At 45.7% G+C, this 23486-nt stretch overlaps 1 protein-coding gene and 1 long non-coding RNA gene across 5 annotated transcripts in view; one reads left to right on the forward strand and one right to left on the reverse strand.

Annotated features, from left to right (window-relative positions):
• LOC149743989 (uncharacterized) overlaps window positions 1–2049 on the forward strand; it is a 48086-nt gene extending 46037 nt beyond the window's left edge. The window contains exon 3 of the long non-coding RNA XR_016391607.1: window positions 411–2049. This is a non-coding gene — a long non-coding RNA (uncharacterized LOC149743989). The remainder of the gene's footprint in view (window positions 1–410) is intronic.
• The window catches only part of LOC149743990 (cytoplasmic FMR1-interacting protein 2-like), a 70725-nt gene that overhangs the window by 22835 nt on the left and 24404 nt on the right, over window positions 1–23486 (reverse strand). For all 4 annotated transcript variants that reach the window (XR_016391606.1, XR_016391604.1, XR_016391605.1 and 1 more), the window contains exons 6-8: window positions 16552–16695; window positions 14932–15022; window positions 13974–14104 (exon numbers count right to left, since the gene is read on the reverse strand). Coding sequence is in view for 1 of the 4 variants with exons in the window: in XM_089905922.1 (XP_089762048.1) it covers window positions 13974–14104; window positions 14932–15022; window positions 16552–16695 (366 nt within the window). In the remaining 3 variants the exon portion in view is untranslated. The remainder of the gene's footprint in view (window positions 1–13973; window positions 14105–14931; window positions 15023–16551; window positions 16696–23486) is intronic.

Genomic DNA, 23486 nt, shown 5'->3' on the forward strand with positions numbered 1-23486 from the left:
TGTCAAGCACGGAGGTAAGACCTGAATCCAGGATTTCTGAGTCCAAAGATATACCCTTTCCAGGAGAGTACCTGGGAATCAACCTGAAATTGGGCTGAGGGAGCCTGATGTAACACACCCTGGCCTCCCCCTCTGCCTCTTGATGCCTTTTTGGTCTTATTCTGTGTCATCGTCCCTAGACTCAGCAAAACAATTTAAGTATAAGGCACTGCATATTCTTTTGGATATAGGCAGGGTATATGGTAATACTTACCTAATAAAGAAACGTGTGATAAGCTGTAGCTGAGACCTCTCGGAATTCTCTTGCTGATCTAGGTCTGGCCTGACCTGCACTGGGGCTATAGGACAATCATCTTTTCTAAAACCAACCTTACCCTGTTCTTTCATCCTGCTCTGCTGAATGGACATAGGTCTTTCTTGAGAGGGACGAAAGCACGAGGACTTCCGTGTGCCTGTACCAAGTCTCAAGTTGGGAATGCTGATTTAAAAACTCTAAGTGACCAGTTAGAACCTGCTGGGTGGAAGATGTCCTCATCATCTGAGTTCCCCTTACTCATCATGAAGCCCAGCGGACCATGCCACCCAGAACACCTCTTCAGAACCACTGGACTGCAACCCCAAATGCTGGGTGTTGGGAGGGAGAGGCTGGGCCTGCAATGCGGCCAATGCAACAGCAAAGGCCCCAGGGAACTATGTTCATTGCAAATCACTGGAATGTGAAATTAGCAAATTCATGGACTGGGAAAAAAAATGGAATTAAGTCTGAGTTTTAATTGGAACAAAGACCCACAGTCTTCCTTCCATCTTACTGCCCTGAAATGGAAACAGCTGACTGGTTAATAATACCTCGTCAGCGTCCTATGTCTTGCCCTTTTGCCTTTCTATATGGACTGTACATCTGACCAAGAGGAAGTGGGTACTTTAGTTGCCTCCCAGATACCAAAGTAGGACAAACTCCAGTGCTAGAATGTCAGGACAATGGAGCAGTCTCCAGGGGTCTCAGACCACTCTTTTTTTTGGGAGATAAGGATTTGTTTATTTTTTGGGGGGAGATAAGGATTTGTTTTTTTTTGGGGGGGGGGAATCTCTAGCAGGGATGACAAAAAAGTATCACCCAGGGCTGCTGTGAATGGTTTATGCAGATAGCGTATTGTTCAAGGGTATCCCATCCTAGGGGGTGCCAAACATATCGTAGACATCAGAGATTGATTGTTTATAATGATTTTCCAGCAGATGTATTTTGTTCCATAAAAACATCAATATATTATGAAAATAATTCAAAAGAAGGAGGTGGAAGATCGTGAGAAAGGATATCTCTTCATGATTTGCCTGAAGACAACATATGTGCTAGTGATGGCCCTGAGGTCATCTCATGTACCAACCATGACCGAGAGGCAGTGGCTGCTTCTGGAGAGGATTCTGACATCATACTTGGGCTCAGCAGGATGGATTATTAATGTCTGCCTTGGGTATAATAGGGGCAATGGCGCTCAAGCTACAAAGTTGTTATCCCTGACTTCTAAGGTCCATCAACAACAACAACAACATTTTAATCACTTTACATGTGTTATTTGACCTGACATTTGTCATTTTCTTCTGGAAATGCACCCAATACTTAATTCACCCTCTAGGAAAAGACTATCCTTTGAAAAACTATTAATTTAGTGGACACAGCTTTTTCTCCCAGATATACTGAGATCATTGACATATAATATTGTGTAAGTTTAAGGTGTATGACGTGATGATTGATACCCGTACATACTGCTAAATGATTGCCGCGATAGGTTAGTTGATACATTCTTCACCTCACACAACTGCCATCTTTGTTCTTATTGTTGTGGTGAGAACATTTAAGATTTACTCTCTTAGCATCTTTCAAATATATAATACAGTGCTGTTAAATACAGTCACTGTGCAATGTGTTAGATATATTTTTAAAACTGTCACTCTAGCCCCTTTCTTTCTGGCTATTTTTGAAAAAATAGAAGATGCAGATACATTTTTGTTTATAAAAGGAAAAATGTATAACCCCATCATCCAGTGGTCATCACTGATAACCTTTTGGGGTTTATCCTGCCAGGTTTTTCCATGCATAAAACATTTAAGCATATATTTTAAATAAGAATGGAATATAAAATATTATTCTTCTGTAATCTATTTCTATCACTTAGTGTATACTATCAACATCTCACCAAGCACAGTACAGAGTTTCTACTTCAGTGTTTTCCTTTGGTTTGTTTTTGTTTTTGCCTGGAGGTCTTTTAGTTCCCCCACACCTTTTCCTGAGTGATCTTCCTACTCCTCAAAACTATTTGACGGACTTCCCTGGTGGCGCAGTGGTTAAGAATCCGCCTGCTAGTGCAGGGGACATGGGTTCCAGCCCTGGTCCGGGAGGATGCCACATGCCGCGGAGCAACTAAGCCCTTGCGCCACAACTACTGAGCCTGCACTCTAGAGTCCATGAGCCACAACTACTGAGCCCGTGAGCCATAACTACTGAAGCCCACACGCCTAGAGCCCATGCTCCACAATGAGAAGCCACCGCAATGAGAAGACTGTGCACCACAATGAAGAGTAGCTTCCCACTCGCCACAACTAGAGAAAGCCCGCACGCAGCAATGAAGACCCAGTGCAGCCAAATATACATAAATAAAATAAATAAAAATTTAAAAAAACACAATTATTTGATAAATGAATACCCACGAATGAACTGGCTTGCACAGCATTATCTTTCTCCCAAACAGCCTCAGCAGACTTTGTATTTTAGCGGGGCTTCTAAAGATCAGATAATATTTCAAATCAACAAATTAAGTCTCTTAATAGGAGAATTTCATATACTGTGATAGAAAGCAGAAGAGATGCTTTTGTTTTGGGGGTGCTCTTGGTGCCCCTTGAATTATAATGCCAAGGGGGTAAATGTGAGCAAGCAACAGGGTAGAAGCCAAGGATATAGTAAGATTCAGCCTTGGTCCTGGTGCAGATCTTCAGGGTACCGCGGATTCCTTATCTCTAGCCTGACCTTCAAAGTCGGCCGTGTGCTTGATGTGGCTGGCGTGTGCAGCCAGGGAGAGAGTGCTAATAAAAGATGAAGTCGGAGGAGAAGGTACAGCTGAATAATCTGGGCCTCACAGGCCAAAGCTGGGAGTTAGCAGAAATTAACAAAACATTATACATCAACTATACTTGAATGAAATAAATTAAAAGAAAAGATTTTTAAGTACAATGAGAAGCCACCTGTCAGTTTTAAGCTGGAGAGTTGCATGATCTGATTCACAATGGTATGAAGATCCTTTTTGCTGCTACATGGGCAAATCAGCTGTCTTTTATCCCCTAATGCTTTACCTACTAGTAAATTCCACCCAGAGCAAGAATGGAAAGGCAGTGACCCTCAAAGAAGCTGGATGGAAACATGTCTCTTAAGTTAAGCACAGGGGGAAGGCATTACTGTTTTCTTTTCTCTCGAAGACCTAGAAGCAGAGGGAAAGTCTCCCTACCACAGGCCCCTGGGAGGAGGGCAGCCGACAGTGGTGTCCTGCGTGCTCTCCCAGCGGTGCTCAGAAACCCGAGTGGCCTCCTTCTAATTTGGGCTGGCCAGCTTCCCCAGCTTCGCCTTTGTATGATCTTGAACTGCTATTTCCTGCTCACAAATCAAACAGATGGGCAGCATGAGAGTCGTGGCTGAGTTCAGCACTAGCAGATGCCTCTATAAATTACAAAAATGAGGTCAGGGCTTCCCTGGTGGCGCAGTGGTTGAGAGTCCACCTGCCGATGCAGGGGACACGGGTTCGTGTCCCGGTCCGGGAAGATCCCACATGCCGCAGAGTGGCTGGGCCCGTGAGCCATTGCCGCTGAGCCTGCGCGTCCGGAGCCCGTGCTCCGCAACGGGAGAGGCCACAACAGTGAGAGGCCCGCGTACAGCAAAAAAAAAAAAAAAAAAAAATGAGGTCATAAGTAGCTCTGGGGCATATGTTACCAAGAGTAAATCCCACCAACTAGCGCAAGTAGCTGAAAAAAAACAAAAGCCATCATAACTTTTCTTCCTCTTTATACATCATGTGACCCTTTTTCATCTTAACTTTCCAGATTCCATGATTCAGTTTCCTTCACACACCCCTCAAGTTTGTGTTATGAAAAATGTTAGACGTACAAAATATTTGAAAGAACAATGAACATCCTTATACTCTTGATGTAGAGTCCCAATGAACATTTTGCCATATCTGCTTTGACTCTCTCTGATTTACTGAATCATCTGAAAGTAAGCTGAAGCCATTGCGTCACTCAGCCTTAAATACTTCAGCATGCAATTCCTGAAAACAAGGACATCCTCCTACGTAACCTCAATATTATGATCACCTATATTAAAAAGTTCTTGATATCATATAACATACTAACATTTCCTGGTTGCTCTTAAGCTGTTTCTTTTATAGCCTTTTTTGGGGGATCTAGGATCCAACCACGATGAGTTTTCTAAAGTGTGAAGACGAAGCAATTTCTCTACCAAAAAAGTATTCCAGTGATTTCCTCCTTTGGGAACCGCTGTGTGTTCCTGCTTCAGTACAGGGTCCTCCCTAGGAGAAGCTAATGAGTGACAATTGCTACACTTACCAAGTGCCATTTACTATTACTATTGCTTAGGACAACCCCTAACATATTACGATTCTGAGAGTAGTAGTCGTTAGAGGATTAGTAAGAGCTAAAATTGCTCTCTGTTAACAGAGCAGGTAAAAATGAAGAGATTTTTGAAGTCAGGATGCAAAAATACTGTATTGTAAGGAACCCACGTAAAAATTCAAGGGATGAGTATTTTATTTTTGTATTGTTTTCAGTCTTAAAATTTTCCTTTTCTATCTTACTTAATTTAAAACTGATGAACTATTAGGGATTTCCATGAAATACCACAAAACTTCATGTTCCCAACTCACTCACTCTAGGGGGCTAACTGGGCATTTGACTTCTCTTGGTTAACAGATAGATTCAGGATACATATTTTAAAAAACAGGGTCGGTGTGATCCTACGCGTGTCAGATTCCTGTAGAACAGCATTAGACTCTACCTTTAGGCTCTGTTTCTGGGTGAATGACTACATACCAGTTTTAGCTGATTTCCTAAGGGGAATCATCAAACCATTTTCAAAAACAGTATTTTCTTAAATAACATTCTGAGTCTTGAGGCAACAAAGACAATAATACTAACACTTCTTTTTTTTTTTCTTGTCTTTGTCGGTGAGCGTGGAGAAATGAGCTGGAAAACTAGAGGTGGGGCACCCCACAGGAATCCCCACCCTGGCTTTCCCGCAGGAAGGGGGTGGCGGGGGACAGGGCCTGACCAGAGAGCCCAGCGGTCTAAACATTCCCTTATATGGATGCACATAGATGTCAGTGTTTCCTGCGTGCTGATGTTAAGCCCCAAGGATACAGGGCGTGTGGAACAGCCATGAAATGAGGCTTCCCACATCCACCACGACCCTCCTGTGCACAGAAAGTACGAGCTGCAGCTTCCAGCCCCTCAGTGGGGACTCCAGGTGCAGTGGAAAGTTCACCTGAGGCATGCTCCATCTGGTCCTGCTCCGTGGGCCCCTCACTTCCAGGAGCTCTCTGTAGCCCTGGCTGAATAAATCAGTAATTTAATTTCGTGTGTGTGTGTGTGTGTGTGTGTGTGTGTGTGTGTGTGTGTGTGTGTGTGTGTGTGTGTGTGTGTGTGTGTGTGTGTCTGTGTGTGTGTTCTTTCCCCACCGATCTGTGCCTCACTTGAATAATGCTATATATTACTTACTATGTCTCACCTCCACCCCCCGAATTGTCAAGGGGAAAATGAATTATTATTCTGGATCAGAATCATGTCTGGTCAACTAGGAAAGATCTACAGCCAAGAAACTGACCTCGAAAGTAGCTTTTCCTTCCCTCAGATGCATGTCTATGTCAACCAAGGTTGGCATTTTCCCAAGGGTGGGAAATGCGGGTACAGTGCAATGGAATTTCATAATAGTGAGTCACAGCGAGAACGTTTTTTCCTTTTCAGTTTCCTATTAATCTTTCTCACAAGTTTAATGAGAAAGTCTCCACTTGGAACCAGCATGTCTTACTACTTCTGTAACATTTGCTGATCTCTGTTTTTAACAGAGAGAGAGTGCAGGTCTCAGGCTCAGGGCCTAGGCACACAGCAACTGGAATTATACCATCGTGTTTTGTTTTGATGGAATTTATTATTCTGGTTGCTTTCTAATGACAGCAAGAGAATATTGTGTTTTAAATGGAAGTGATATGAAGTTTCCTTTTAAAATAAGTTTAAGGTAAAAAGTTACTTTAAATACAAATAGGACCAGTGGTCTGCAGCTATGGCAAGAACTGTGACGACAACACGTCAACGACCAAGCTTTGGCAATACTAGTTAAGAAGATGCCTTCTAGAACAGGGGCTCTCCACCCTGGCTGCACATTACCGTCAAGTGTGGAGCTTTTAGGCATTTCAGCCAGGGCCCCACTGGCGAAAATTTTGTTTTCCTTGGAGTGGGATGGGGCTCAGACATCAGGATATTTTAGGAGTTTGAGTGATTTTAACGAGACCATTACACTACCTCCTGGGTGTTTGAAGATCTGTAACACTTAGTAGAGCAAACTGTACCAAACGACCCCCGAACCCTCAGCTTCTAGGCATTCTATCCACTGGGGTCTCGTCATAGAAAAGTCATCAATACAGAAGTGAGTAACCAAGGCCCTGATTTTGTGGCAACTACCGGCAAGGTTAATGACATCAGCATAGCATATTCCAAGGACAGAGGTGGCTTTGGACGAAGGTGACTGACCGCCTCTGTTGCCCATTGAATGGCGGTATCTTGAAGATTTTAGAGGTCCAACAGGCATGTCTCTACTCATCATCTAGGACAGAGATGACATGTTCCTGCCCCCATTCATTGAGACTATAATTAATGAGCTCTGTATTTGGGGCTGAGGATGCAAAAGGGACCCTCACCTGGGAAATCTTTCCTATCACCCCCACCCCTCCTCTGTGTTCCACAGATCAGTGCTTGTTTGATGCCACTATTCACTCAGTTGTTCTGAAATAGGCTGGTCACTCTCCAAACTTTTTTGACCACACACTTTCATTAGTAAAATTTGAGCAAACACCTCAACTAGCACGTATTTATTTGATCAACTCTACACAGCTGTCACTGTTGAGCGCTGTGTTAATAAACGGGAGGGCTGAATTTATTTCCTGTTTTTTTAGTAAGTCAATAGTTAAAGGCCCTGAGATCATCCTGCCCACCCCCCAGAGGGCTAGCCCTCCATATTGAAAGACAGAGGGTGTAGACGGTGAACAGTGCCGTCCAGGAAGTGATGGTGTCCAGTGATCGGTGAGCCCCGGAGTCCCACACACTGCCTGGCCTGTTGGGGGGTCTCAGTCATGTCTGAAGAACCAAAGACTCTTACTGACAGACCATTTTTGCCAGGAATCTGATGAACCTAACAGGTGTGTTTCCCAGATTATGACAGGTCTGAAAGGATGTAAATATATTTAAAAACCGTAAAGCCACGGAAAGGAAAGGTATTACTGGGAGTCAAGATGCCTCCTTCCCACAAATCCTGGCTCGTCTCCAGTTGAGAAAAACACTGTGTTCTGGGTTTGGGCTGGAGGAACCACTCATACAGTCAGGCGGAGGGGAGCCACTTGATGGTGCCTGGGTATGAGGACAGAATTCGTGTTCTGCGTAACTGGGGGCATCTTTTCTCAGGGTGAGGAGCAAAATAACCCTGGATCAAGTATAGGTGGAATATGGAGTGACAGTCTGAGGTGGGTGGTAGAGGGTGGGCTTTTGTTTTAACTTCCCATGCATCAGGGAGCGTGAACATTTGTTCAGCGCGGGAGTATTTCCTCTTAAGGGGAAAAAAAAAAAGCAATAAAGGCTTACTGCACTAAATTCAAACAATAATTTAGGGTGCAGAGTAAAAGTAGAAGATTCCTAACCCCAGTCTGTCCCTGCCTCCCTCAGACCCCACAGAGGTAATCATTCTTCTCAGCTTGGTGAATGTTACTTTTCCAACTAAACAAAGTAAAACACACACACACACACATATGTATGTATACGTGGAAAATTAATATGTTGGAACGTAAACACACTGGAATGTGAACAGTGGCTATCTTGGTGCGGCACTGTGCTCTTTGTTTCCTTCTTTCTGCACCTCTCTGTTTTCTAGCGATGAATTTATTTCAGTGATGCAATAAGGAAAGCAAAATGAAAGAAAAGGGACTATAAAGTGGAAGCAGGAGATAGAGGGGTCAGACATGGAGTTGGAACTAAAACAAAAATAGAAACAAAAGCCAACAGAGCAATCTGCAAAGCTCAGGAGAGCAGCTCTCTGGCCCTGAGTATGTGAACCGTGAGAATCTTGGGTTCTTGTCTCAACTCCTGCACTAGCTGAGTAGCTGTAGCTCTGAGAAGGTTATCTCCCTCTGCGGGACTCAGTTTCCTATCTGCTAAATGTGGAACTGGGATTGCACCAGATCAGTGGTACTCAACGGGGGAGGTTTTTATCAGGCAATATCTGGAGACATTTTTGGCTATCATAACTGGGGAGGTACTACTGGTATCTATGGGGCAGAGCCCAGAGATGCTGCTCAGCACCTTGCCACGCACACGACATGCCCCCCCCCCCGCGCCAATACGGAGTATCTGGCCCCAAATGTCAGTGGTGGTGATGTAGAGACACCTGCCCTGGATGGCCTCCGACAGCTCTCCCAAATCTGACCAGCAATCAGTTCTGTGAGTTTGGGCCTGAACTGTCCTCACGTCCTGTAAAGATAAGTAATTCTCTCATGACCGACCACTATAACCATGGCTGACTCTGCTATACGGAGGAGAAAATAAATAAACAACAGGCCCAAAGGCAGGGAACACTCTCAAGCCCTGCGTGGGAGGCTCTGCAGACTGAAGGGCTGTCTCCACAGGGACTCAGGCCCTCCCTTGCTCCCATGAAAGAATAGGGCCCTCTCCTGGTGTGCGTTGGCATAACAAACAATGGGCTGATGGCTCGAAAACCACACAAAATTTGAAAACTTGGTGATTGTGGAATAGTTCCCTTATGATTTCTCAGGGTAAAAGATACTAGAGGAAATTCTAGTCATTAGGAACAGAATTTCCTTTAAAAACACAACAGCCTTATAAATAGATACCTAACAAATACGGTCCATTTCAGATTCGATTCAACAAGTATCTATTAAAAGCCTGCCATGACCAGCCCTTTGTGGACACTTGATAAATGACAGACTCAGCACTACCACTGTGCACAGTGGGGAGAAAGACGGCTTTTCAATCAGGTGTGTGGAGACGGCTTTTCAATCAGATGTGTGGAGACAACTTGGAAAGAAATGAAATTGAATTTCTACCTCTCACTCAACACAAACATCAATTCCAGGTGAATAATAGACTTAAAGGTCTCTTACGCCTGGAAAGGCTGAACTCTAAAACTCTGAGAAGATAACATATCTTCATGACTTAAGAGTAGGGGACACTTGTTTGAACAAGTCACAAGAGCAGCAATCATACAGGAAAAAGAAAGGGTAAATACAATAAACCTGAAGAACTTCTGCTCATCAGAAGACATGCCACAGAAATATATTTGTAATACATGTATCTATAATATATAAATCATGTCTACCAGTCAATAAAGAAAAGATAACTCAGTAATAAATAGGCAAAAATACTGAACAACATTTCACAAGAGAGGCTGTCCAAATGGGAATGCCATATGGAAAGAGGCTCAGCATTATTAGCCATCAGGGAGATCAAAACCAGAGTGAGATATTGCAACATATCCACCAGAACGGCTATGACTGAAAAGACAGACAAATCCAACCGGTCATGAGCGTGTGAAGAAAAAACACTCTCATGCATTGCTGAACGGGAGTATACACTGGTACAACCACCTCGTATAGCTGTTTGGTAGTATCTACTGAAGCTAAACATATGTCTACACATTGATCCAACCATTTCACTACTAGATATTAACCCAATAAAAATGAGAGTATACATCCACCAAAAGAAATGTATAAGAACATTCATAGTATCTTTATTCATAATGGTATCAAGCTATAAACAATCCAAACATACATCCACAGTAACATGGATGATTCAACTAGTCTATGTAGTGGGAATACTGCATACTCCATATGCACTTGACCCTGGAACACATGGGTTTGAACTGTGTGGGTCCACTTATTCATGGATAGTTTTCAATAGTAAATACTGCGGTACTACAAGACCCGTGGCTGGTTGAATCTGCAGATTGGAACCATGGATATGGAACGGCAGATATGGAGGGCCAACTGTAAAGTTACACACAGATTTTCAGCTATGCAGAGGGTAGGTACCTCTAACCCCCACGTTGTTCAAGGGTCAACTATATTACTGTACGCTTGTTAGACCTTCATTAAAAACACCAAGCAAACAAACAACCCATCCCATAGGGATATACATGTTTTCCTGTACTGCTATTGCACCCTGAATTTTTTATAAACACCGAACTTAAAGAAGAAAATATATCTTTGTCCAGACAATCAATCTTTTCAATTTATATTCTCTCCATCCACAAATCAATGATATACTAATAATCTGTTAAAAAAAAAAAAAGGCAAGCCACAGAGTAAGAGAAGGTATTTGTAGCATATATACTGATATGGAACCCACCACAGGACAGAACCCTGCAAACATTAGAAAAAGACAACACGAGTGGGCAAAAGGCTTCTTACTTTGTACTTTTCAGAGTCCTTCCAGTTTTTCTGAAACTATGATATACTACTCATATTTTTTAAATTAATTTTTAGTTCAATGATAATCATGAATTTATTTCCCTTGTAAAAATTCGACATTCCAGATATGGCAAAAGTTCCTGTTGACCTCTAATCTTAGCTCCCTCCCTCATACCTAGAGAAAAATGACTGAATTATTTGGGATGGTTTTCCTAGATTTTTTTTCCAATGCAGGGTTATTTCGTGAGCTTTATTTTGCTTATTTTACTTTATGGCATCATAATGTGTGCCTTGTGTTGGAACTCACTTTTTTTCCACTCAGTATTATGTCTTTCACCATTTTCTATGTTGTATGTGCAAAGCCACTTTCATTGACTGTTACACGGTCCTCCAGAGCACAGATATTCCAGTTTAAATCGCCCTTCCTCTACAGACATATATTAAGAGTATCTCCTTCCTCCCTCCCTCCCCTCTTCCTATCGTTTTTTTATTAGTCCTCCTATTTAATGAGAACAATCAATATGTCATTTGAATATTTAATTCCAGCTTCATAAATTAAAAAGCTCCTGCCTCATTCTAATCTTGGAAAGCACTGCCTTAGCTTGGGGATTTCCCCAGATGTCTAAGTAGAAAGCAGAGCGCACAGCTTTGGGGAGCCCTGATTCTATGTCCCCTTCCCACCCCCATACCCCCAAGGACTGGGATCAGTACCAGAAACCTTCGCTTTTGTTCTTTCACCTCTGCTGCTGATGTGCTGTGTGACCTCAGGCAAGTTGCGCCCTCTCTGGTTCTCCACTTCCTCACTTATGCATAGAGGGGGTTGGGACACATATACTGTTGGAGTCTGTCTCAGCTCTGAAGGTCTTTGATGTGAGTGTCCTGTTGTCCTCTGCGGTATATGCAACCGACCACCTAGGCAGGGATGCCTGAGACAGAATTTTCCTTTCCTTGTAGCCTCATCCACAGTCTGCCTCTTGGGGTCTATACAGGGGAAGCTAACTGATGCTCCGCATGAAAGGCGGCGCTGACGAGAGACACTAGGAACTGAGGCCTCAAGGACCCCCCCTCCCCCATCTCCACGTCTCTTGGTGCTCCTCTTCCTGTGGCCTTGAGCGTTTTCGCCTCTCCCGTTGCGGAGCACAGGCTCCGGACGCGCAGGCTCAGCGGCCATGGCTCACGGGCCCAGCCGCTCTGCGGCATGTGGGATCTTCCTGGACTGGGGCACGAACCCGTGTCCCCTGCATCGGCAGGCGGACTCTCAACCACTGCGCCACCAGGGAAGCCCTCGCCTATGTATCTTATCCCTGTAACTTCTGATGGCTACGTTGCCATAGCAACCAGGCCCACTGAACCATGTTAAAAACCAGTTAGCGGGAAGAGGAACACTTAGCTGTCTCAAGAGTCCATCTAAAGGGGCACAGAGAGGCTATTACTCCCCACAGAAGAAAGGCAAATGAGGCTGTGTTTCAGAGACCGTCAGGTGGGAAGGGTCTGAGAGAGCAGCTGGTCCACATCCCTGGCTGCAGAGCTCACTCGGTTCGAGGCAGGAATCCTCTTGGGCTCTTATTCTAAGATCTTGCTCTTACTGCTTCCTTCCCACCTCTCTCTACCTTTGTTCCACCTCCTTCCAAATTCCTTCCTTTTCCTGCCCTTCTCCCTGTGCCTCCTGCCTCCAAGACGACCCCCGGACTGAACAGCTACAAATAGCCTTGCCCTTCACTCACCTTCCAGCTGCTTCTTCTCCCAACAGGTAAAGGGCCTTTAAGAAAGTAAATCAGACCCCCCCACTCTCCATCTCACAGCATCCTAAGGTTTCCCGCGGGGCCCACGCGGCCCAGGACTGAGGCCACCCACCTCTCTCACCTCAGCCCCCACCTGGGCGACATTACCTCTTCACTCCAGCTCACTCCAGGGTTCTCTCCATTTCTGAAAGGCCTCAAGCTCCATCCTCTCCAAAAACAACACAGCCTTCCTGGCACCTGTGACTCTCTATCTGTCCTGTTTCTCTGTTTATTCTTTCACAGCACGTACCATCTGCATTCACATCTCTGGTTGTTTACTGCTTCAGTCGCCACCCTCTCCAGAATAAAAATGGTAATAATTTGTCTCTCTCATTCATGGCCATTTACGCATCACTTAGGACTGCACCTGGCAACGAGCAGGCTCTCAATACCCTTTTGCCGAATGTGTGTGCGGACAGAGGAAGGCAGGAATGGATGCTGAAAGATGCTCCTGCTGCGTCCTGAGGATCAAGCAACACCCCTCTGCATTACCTTCCACTGCGCCGGCTGTACCAGTCACCGCGCGCCTGGAGGGCTGGGCCCACCTGTGGACGCCTCATGGGACCAGAGCAAAGTGGAGAGCGCTGGGAGTGTGTGGAGAACGCAGCCTCTGTGAATAAGCCATGAGGGCTGGCCCGGTGGAAGAGAGTGCGCTGGTCCCGTGTGGTCCCGAGAGGTGGAAGCACAGGGACTCGTGCTTTTGCCCATTACGCTAACTCTGACCGATTATTTGGTTCTTACTGTACTCACCTTATATGCCTTATCTCCTTTCAGCCTTTAAACTGTGCTGCAGGGTAGAATCACTGTCTTCCATCACAACAAAAGGAGACAACACTACATGCCCTTCCCTTAGCCTGAAACAGCTGTCTCTAGTTCTCCACCAGGCCAATTCCTGGTCATTTTCCAAGTCACCTCCTCAGAGAAGTCCTCCCTCACCCTCAAGACCACACCAGGTTTTAGGTTCCCAGCGGACCGGACCTGGCACTCATCCCTCGCAGCACTTGCTGTGACAGTAAACACATTGTTTCTGTGTAAACACTTGTTCAGTGCAGGTCTGCCCTCCACCATCCAGGACACGAGGTGGGGCCAGCTACCGCTGCATCCCCCAGTGCAGTGCCCAGACTGTGGCAGCCAGGAGTTAACCACGTGTCTAGGGAGTGAATGGAAAACCCAGGCTCCGAAGGACTGCTGAGGCCCTGCCGCTAGCGGAGGGGGTCTGGGATGGAACCCAGGCCTGTCTGACTCCAGGGCCTGCTTCCCCTCAGTGTCCGAATGGTCGGAGTGGTCTGAATGGAATGGAGAGGAGCGTGTGCCCGCCCTGGAAGAGCACAGAACTAAGCTGCAGGGCTCCTGGGCGGGGTGCGCTAGAGGGGCCTCGGGCATCTGTTGAGGTTGGGGGGGGGCCCTTCCATCCTCGAGACATGCCAGTCCCTCGGGGCTCAGGACTCACCAGAGCTTGCTCGATAAGCAGGCAGAACAGGATGGCGTTTCCCACCTCCCTCAGACTCTGGAACACGTCGGTTTTGAGCTCTGCGTACTCGATGATGTCCTTCAGCTGGTGGTGGAAGAATTCCAGGATCCCTGGGAGATGCAGGGGGATGGTCAGCTGGAGGTTCGTGCTAATCGCTATCTGCAGGATCTCACGTAATACTCATAACGATACCAGGGACTAGGCACAGTTACCCCCATTTTCAAATGAGGCTGAGAGGTAAGTGGTGCGTCCACACTCACACAGCTAAGTGGCGCAGCTAGGAACGAAAACTAGAGCTTTCGGCCCCAGCCCTTTCCTACTCTGATTCACACTGACCCAGGGCCGGACATCTTGGTATTCAGAAAAAACCCCTGGGGCCAAACTCATAGTCTCCACCTTTCCCCACCCCTCAGGCCCTAAATTCAGTCCACGTGCTTTCACTATTAGGAAAGGAAAGACTTATTTCTCTGCGCAGAGGTGGAGTGGCAAAAACTCCTATTTCCTGACTTAACCTTAGAAATGTCACTTTATGCCACACCTGGGGCACCGGCCTCTTTCAAATAGACACATATGGAGGAAGGAATGTAGACGTGCTGAACTAAGGAAGGCCTTTACAGCTATACCTCGCTATTCATGATTTAACTGTTCTCTCATTTGTGGACCTCTTCCAGCTTCCGGGCAGTGCTGTGAAGCAGGTCCAGTGGGCATCATTTACTTTCACTGATGGAAGATGATACTATTACTCAGGGGGATTAAAAATGGTCCAAGGTGATTCAGTGGCAGAGGTAGGGTGCAAACCCAGTGCTCTGACCGCTTGCTGCCATGTTAGAGAAGCAAATACTTCAAGGTAGATGGCCAGACTCTCCTTCCACAGTGGGATGGGTCTGGACTATTTTCCTATCGCCGCACCCAGCCCCTGGTTCCCCTGGTCACCAACCTGGGGAGCCGTACTCATGCCGGGGCAGGCGGCATATCTTGGGCATGACCTCGATCAGTGTTTTCACATATTGGAGAATGGTCCCTTGGAGCTGACGAAAGAAGAGGACAAGATGAGTGAAATAATCCACCACTGCTGCATACGTGTATCTTGGGGCTGAACGCTGGGCTACTGGGGCATATGGAGGTTCTGTTGAGACCCGTGGGTAAGTGCTATGGACTGAATATTTGTATTCCCCCCAAGTTCATATGTTGAAACCCTAATCCCCAGTGTGATGGTATTTGGAGATGGGGCCTTTGGGAAGTAATTAGGCTATGAGGGTGGAGTCCCCATGATGGGATTAATGCCCTTATAAGAAGAGAGGGGAGAGAGAGACATCTCTCTCGCTCTGCCATGTGAAGACACAGGAGAAGGCAGCTGGCTGTGAAGTAAGAGGAGGGTCCTCACACGTTGCCACTGTGATCTTGGACTTCCAGCCTCCAGAACTGTGGACAATAAACATTTGTGGATGAAGCCAAATGGTATATTTGTCACAGCAGCCCGAGCTGCCTAAGACAGCAGGGCACTGCTCCCTGAGAGGAGAGGCAGGCTCTCTCCCAAAGGAGGGGGGCAGCCTCCTTGCCCTTTGTAAGGAAACATGGGCCTTTGTAAGACAGAAAAGGGAATGCTCTCAGTGTTACCTTGGGCTTATAGACTTCAAGGAGGGCAATTTCTAGGCATGGGGTCCCTTCTGGGGTTGGAGTACTTACATGAGATCCAAACTAAGATCTAAAATGAAATGGGGCCAGGGAGCTATGAAGACTGAGACAATATCTAATTTAAGCATGGAAAATTCATGGCACATTCATCCCTCCTGTGTCCCAGGCAGACATCGTTAATCAATTACCACATCTTCCTTCTTAAATTTAGCTTCACAACCTGGAACAACCCCTGGTTATACACAGCTGCTACCAGAGGACTGGAGTTAAGAGGTGAATCCTGTTTGCTATTCCTGATATGGATATGCATTAATCTGTTTCTCTTTTGTCAACTCAAAATTTTAAGAAAATTTGTTGAAATGTTTCAGCCTTGCTGCAGCAGTGTCCTGGGGAATTAAATGAAGGTTCAGATGGCCATACTTGGGGTGGACATAGAATGGTGGCAAAGGTCTATGGAATTCCCTCGAGGCCAGCGGAGTATTGGTAGCACCAGTCATCAAGAAATTCCAAGGGGGAGTGGTGATTTATTAGAGATGTCTGCCATGGGCATGGGAGGGAAAATGGCAGCACATGTGTCATGGATTTGTCAAGCTCAAATTAGATAATGCAGCACAGGAGATGGGTATGAGCAGTCATTAGTAGGCCTTCAAGTCAAAATCAAGATTGCTGAGTTCAGTTAGTAAGTACTGGGAGTGAGCTCAGCGTCAGAAAAGGAGAGGCAAAGCCACAGGTCAGAAGATGCACTGAAATGTTACAGAGCGATAGGTAAGAGGAATCAGGGGATAAGGGCAAAGGATTCCCTGGGTGATTCCTCTAGACAGAGCTGAAGAGCCTGTGACTTGATTTTCCAGGCCAGGTAAAAAGTGAAAGCAAGCCTCATTCTTCTCAACCCTAACGGCCCGTCCCAGGCCCCCTTCCTTACCAAGCTCTTGACGATCTTCAGCAGTTCCTCCATGACCACAGCGATGCCCTGGTAACCCAGGAGTCTGCAGATGGTCTTGAAATGAGGGGGTCCCACGAAGTTCCTATAGGAGCTGTAGATGTGGCTGTAGGCAATGTTGAGAGGCTGGAAAACAGAGGATGTGGCCAAGTCAGTGGCAGAGAACTGTGAGTCCTAGCAGGAGGTGTTTCAATCATAGAAAGGATAGAAACTTGATATCCTTGTTCTCTCACTGGGGACCTCTATGAATACATTTTGCAAGCTGCTCATAGAGAATGGTGGTCAGTGACCACAGGATCCAGCGAAGGTCATCAGATGGGGCAGCAGTTTCCTAACAGAAGAGGAGAAAAGGCCTCCAGGTAAATATGTTTTTAATAGGACTCATGCTACCCACAACTGTCCACACACAAACCAGGACTTTCACAATTGAGCTATGGGATGAGGGTAAAACAAATGACTTCCTTTCTCTAGGGGTATTTTCAGTACTAGGAACTGGCTGGAAAGACCATGTAAGAACTCAACAGCTGCTTCAACATTGCCTTCTTTCTACGCTGAGGCGCCTCCATCTATCACAGGGAGGCATCTTGGGGACCAAGAGGCCTGGGAGGCAGGAGACCCCTGCTGAGTGCATGGGAAAATCACATTGGCTTTTTGAGCCTCAGTTTCTTCATCTGTGAAATAAGGGGGTTGGATTACAACAGTGGTTCTGTAGCTTTTCGATTAGCAATTAAAACAAAAAAGATGCCACGGAAACAAGTACATGAAACAGACAGAAGCAGAGTTGCTCTGATTGGGTGCTGGTTGGGGGCCACCTTCATTGTCCTCTGGACCCCATGAGACACCATCGCTGAATTAGTGGAATCTCTTTAAGATCTTTCTGTCTGAGAATACAGGGCCAAAATAAAGGGCTCTGAATTGGTCTCACCTAGCTGGTGATACACTAAGGTTATCATTGACTTTGTTTTGAAATGCTGCCACTTACGGAGCACCTCATGCCAGGCTTCATGACGCCCTCCAAGTGCATTTTCATTTAATCCACACAACCAATGTATGTGATCCGTGATCCATACAATTCTTGGCCCTAATTCACAGATGAGGGAACTGAGGCTCAGGGTGGTAAGTAGCTTGCGCAAGGTCACACAGTTAATAGGTAACTGAGCCCTGATCTGAACCCAGGTGGCTGTGATTCCAAAGGCCATGTTCTTAACCTCTACCTACAATGGTGAACTTTGGAAGCTGAATTATTACGTAAACCATAACCTTTTTTTTTTTAAGAAAAAACTTCACTTCTAACCTTAGTTCTGAGTATAATTTTCCTATCGGGAATTGTAAAAATCTTGTATACAGAACATGCAAATATGGAAAGACCACATCTGATATTCTATTAGCTGAAATTCTCTATAAGCTGGCTAATTAGAAATCCTACATGAATTAAATAGGAACTGTAATGATGCTTTTGGAGTTCTGCAAGATTCTCAACTCTGGAGCCATCAAGGGAAGATTTAATTATGTTCAGTCTAGGTTTTGCATTAAGTACGTTTTACTCTACACGAATTATTCTAAACTTTACAAAACAAGCATCACAATTATAGTACCCTTGAATAATGAGGATACACGAGGAACACAATTAGAGTGCCCACTAATAACAAGAATTCGTGAGGAATCAGAACACCCACTCATCCCGCAGGTTGAATAATAGTTCTCTTGGTAAGCTAATGCCTATATATGGGGAGGCCTGGAATGTGAGAAAGCAGCCTTCTGCACTCGACACTGGTGTGCTGTCACAGCAAAACTTTGCCTGAGCCTGGGAGAGGGATCCCTTGTAGGTAGTTACTAAAGATTTCTAAATGGTATGGGGCAGCAGTGGTTTATGTAAGGAGGGAAAATATAACTGATTAAAAGCATGATGTTCACTGAGTTGATGGTCAGCAAATCCTGGAGTATATGAATTGTTGAGTTTGATTTAGTCAACCATGGGGCCAGCCCATGTAATTTTCTGTGTATGGAGCCAACCATTTTACTGTCTCTGTAACAGGCCACCCTGCCAAACAGGGCTGGGACCAGGGAGAGGTGAGTGAGGTGGCGCTAGGGCACACGTGGTACAAGGTACTCACCCTCCCAAGTGAATGCATCTTAGTTCTGGCCCTGTAATCAAAGGCCCACTCTGTAGTCTCCTGTTTCCTCTCCAAGGATGAGGCGGGTATAAAACAAACACCAGATACACCATGGCTTACCTCTGGTTGGGGAAGGAGAGTGACTAGAAAGGGGCATGAGAGAACTTTCTAGTTGATGGAAATGCCCTACATGTTGACTGGGTTCTTGACTACACACATGTATACATTTTTCAAAATTCATGAAAGTATATGTACACTTAAGATCTCTGCGTGTTATTGACTGAATGGTTGTGTCCCTCCCAAATTCTTATGTTGAAATCTTAACCCCTATTGTGATGGTATTAGGAGGTGGGACCTTTGGGAGGTAATTAAGTCATGAGGGCGGAGTACTCATCAATGGGATTAGTGCCCTTGTAGGAAGACACATGAGAGAGCTCTACGTCTCTCTTTTCTCCATCACGTGGGATACGATGAGAAGAAGGCTGTCTGCAAACCAGGAAGTAGGCTCTCAACAGACACTGGATCTGCTGGCACCTTGATCCTGGACTTCCCACCCTCTAGAACTGTGAGAGATCATTGCTGTTTAAGCCACCTAGTTACCGTATTCTTGTTATAGCAGCCTGAACTAGGACAGTGCATTTTATTGCTTATGATTATACGTCAATAACAAAAGTAAATTAAAAAGCCCACTGGGCTATATCATAGCCTAATTTACTTCCCAACATTTGCTTTCAAAGAGAAAAAAACACGATTTGAGTTTCTTCCCAAAGAGGGCTGCAGCTTAAGCCTGCAAAGGCATGTAAGAAGGATGACTGGGCTGTGCTCACAGCCTGAGGCGAGGGGCCCCTCATGGACTCGTCCCCCAAGAGAGCTGCCTCCTCACTCCCCAACCACACCAGGTGCTGCAGCCTCTCCTCTGAAACCAGTAAAGCTCTGGGCATGTTCAGTCTTCTTTCAAATATCCCGTGAAAGGAACTTTTGAGCAGCAGGGAGCTTTCAATGGATATCCCTGGAGGGGATGAAAAGCAATCAGCTACTTTTTCCCCCCTGTATGATTCTCTGACTTATTTTCCTGCTTTGTCTGAGTCCAGAGTTATTTACTGGGGTGGGCACACCTGATTTCAAATTCCAGTTCCATCAATTTACTAGCTAGATGATCTTGAGCAAATTACTTAAACTCTCTTAGCCTTGGTCTTCCCTAAGTAAAGATAATAATACCAACTCCTGTAGGGTTGTTGGAGGTTTAAATGAGATGACATACATACAGCACTTGGCATGGTGCCTGGCACGCTGGAAGCACCCACTGAAATAACAGCCCTTCATATTCCTTCGTTTTGGTAATTTGGTAAGTGAAGACTATGAAAATACAGCTTCCTGGTCAAATTTCCCCCAGCAGCTTTGGCTACAGTCACGATCCCCTGAATGTGGACAGTACATCTGTGGGGTACAATTTCATACAACTTGTGACAGAGGGTAGAGCTGAGACCAGCTGACGGAACATACCCAAAAATGCAGATTTTGCTCAATATTTAGAACTTTATAAAAATAGAAGCTGTCCAACAACAGACTGTGCTGGGTAAGGACGGAGACGCATGACATAGGGGTGTTAGAAGGGAGACCTGCCTGGAACAGAGGGTTGGAATAGATGTGTTATTAACTCCCCTCTGAAGTGCAAGCTCCAGTGTGGTCCTCCGGGCGCTCATCTTTCTTAGCGGTCTTCTTAACCCCCACTCCCACCCAAGGAGTTTCTAATATAAGCCTCCCTTAGCACTTCCTGGCAAGCACAAATAAAAATATATTTGGGTAGGTGGAAACTGTTCAGCAGCTCTCCCCAGTTCTAGGCAGAGAAGAAGAATTGTGGAATTGTTGTATCACACACAGGGCTTAAAAAAAAATCCCCCTTACAGACCCGCTCAATGCACATAGGAGGCCTCTTGTTGACATTCCTCCATCAGTTTTGGATTCTGGTCTGGACCATTCAGGCCTCAGTTGATGGCCCAAGGACCAGCATGAAATGAGCAGAATTCAAATCCTCCTTCTAAGTGAGCAAGCTCCCCTTATTCCCAACTCCCCCCACCAAAAACACACCACACCCATGCAGGAGGAAACACATACACATGCCGGAAAGTACATGCACACACACCCACGCAGGGCACCCATCTGACCTGCTGGCTCAATAGGAGGCTGGGCCCTATTGAGAAAATGTGGGAATGTGGGAGCCGGGGCATTTTCTGAGGTTTGGCAAAGAAAAACAGGAATGCGACATGACTTCAGATGTTGGAAACCTGCTACAAATCTCTTATACTGAACCAATCCTGCTAGCTGACTCAGGCTACAATCAATGTCTGCCTTTCGCGACTAATTATGTACCCTGTTTAGGATGTCTCACTTAAAATCAAGCTTGGTTAAATCGATCCTGCACAAAATAGATACCTTTATGAGATCTCAAGAAATCATCCTGATTCAGGAATTGGAGCATATTATTAATGTGTGACACTGATGCACATTTTTTTTAAAGGCGAAACAGTGTGTGTGTATGTGTGTGTGTGTGTTTTGGGTTTTTTTCCTGGCTGCACCATGAGATGTGTGGGATCTTAGTTCCCTGACCAGGGATTGAATCCGTGTCCCCTGCATTGGAAGCGCAGAGTCTTAACCACTGGACACCAGGGAAGTGCTGGTGTGTACGATGAATACCCCTGAGGTCGAATCAAGGCTCATACTAGGGCAATGTTTAGATACCAATGATGACACTAAACAAAAGACCAAACCCACAATCTCTAAAGACCAAAACATTACTGGGAAGTTATTGGTATAATTTAAGGAATGATTTGTGCCACAATCTATATCACTTGCAAGGCTGCTTTATGATAGACTCTCTACAAGTTAATTACTTAGACATATTTTTAAAGTTTCCACTCATATACTAATTTCAGTTACTAGACCAGTTGCTAAAGGCTTTTTACATTTAATATTACCCCTAAGTGACAGAGCTCTTAGGCAGGGGTACTTGGACTCCAAACTCCGGAAGAGGAAACACTTGCTGACTGAATTTCTCCAAAGGTAGTTGATGTTTTCGCTGCTTCTGCTGGCTACCTTCGGGTGGCTGGGTGTTTCCTCTGAGGTCTTTTAATTCCTTGCCTGTTCCTATCACCCTGGAATCCACCAAATTAAGAAGTCCTGCCTCTAGCTCTCTGACAAGTCAACCACAAGGCAAAGAGCTGCTGCTGACCACCTATGACTGAAGGTTGACCCAGCAGCACGGCAGTGCATCAAGGAGGCTGGCCAGGAGCTTGGGCTCTGGACCGACAGACCTCAGCGTAGGGCCCTGCTCTGCCACAGCCTAGCTTTGTGATACTGGTCAAGTTACTTAATCCCTCTGAGCCTCAGTTTCTCCCTTTGTACAATGGTGATAAGACGGCCTACCTCAAAGAGCTCCCCATGGGTAAAATGAGAAAACACATTTTCTCGTGCACTGAAATGTTCTCAGTGGTTATTTCTGTGTCATAGGATTTTGACTGCTGTCTTTGAACTTTCTGATACTCTTTATGTACAACGAGCATGTACATTAAAAAAAAAATAAAGCTGTTTTAAGGGGAGAGAAAAGGAAGGAAGCATCATGCAGAGTGCAAACCTGATCCATTACAGCCTCTGGATGAAGCTATGACCAACTCAGGAAATGGCTCTGACCCACGGACATTTTCTTCTTAATAATAATGTCTACTATTCCTAAGCTCAGCACTACAGAGATGGGTTCGTCTCACTGCTACAACATTATCAGGTGGGTAATATTGATATTTGCCTTTTACAGAACAGTTAACCAAGGCCTAGGAAAGTCAGAAAATTTGTCCAAGGCCACAGAGTCAGGATTTGAACCTAGCCTGGGGACTTCAGCCCCTGGGTGCCAATCAGCTTTGGGACCAAGGTATGCTCTCTCACTGTCCCTTCACTGCCACCTTCAGGGAGGCAGGGAGCAGGGATCCCGCTCTTGGCTGGTTTCCTCTGGCAATGATTTACTACTGGTGTAAACCAACCAGGGACCACCTGGCCTGACAGCTGAAGAGGCTGCCACTCAGGTGACTGCAGAAGAGTCCTGCCTAAAGGTGAAGACAGTGAGCCTGGCTGGGGTGCGATCTCCTGATGTCCCCAGATGATCTGTCTCATCCACAAGGGCTCACTGGCTTCTCTGGGTGCTGCTGGGGAATGGTGATGGCCCAAAGGAGCAGGATAAGCCCTGGACTTGGAGGCAGGGACCCGGGTTCCACTCCTGACTCTGCCACTAATCAGTCACCCGGCCTGAGGAAAGACATCCCTTCTCTCCGGATCTGCGAACCAAGAGGACTTCTAGGCCTTACATCCTCCAAGTGTCTCAACTTCTCAAATAAAAAGCTCAGGGTGAAAAATGGCATCCAGGAGCATTAAAAATAAATTCTTGTTTTCAGTGGCAAAGGCTTGAGCTCCATCTCGTCACTCCACAGGCCCCCTAACGCTGGTATTTTTATTCCCCTCAAAATAACCTTTTCAAAAGGCATCTGCAAACTACTGCGTTGGCCTTTCTGTGGAGAGGACGCTTTCATGCTCTGCAGGGAGTCGCCATTAGCATGTATTACAGCAGATTCTAGACAGACCCCTTCGAAAACTGAATGCCACGGGAGGGAAGCACAGAGCAAATGTCTAACTGAGGGACACCGGGCATTCCAAGACCCCACGCCCTCACAGAGACCCTTGGCCCAGGGAGGGTCTGTGACTCACCGGGCAACTCTTTATAACTTTTTGATTATCACTGATGTGAATCAAAAGGAGACC

Source organism: Delphinapterus leucas, unplaced genomic scaffold, assembly GCF_059928025.1.
Source record: "Delphinapterus leucas isolate spDelLeu-1000000601 "Yukka" unplaced genomic scaffold, BTC_Dleu_Yukka2 spDelLeu_asBTCV2_sq31, whole genome shotgun sequence".
Lineage (NCBI taxonomy): Eukaryota > Metazoa > Chordata > Mammalia > Artiodactyla > Monodontidae > Delphinapterus > Delphinapterus leucas.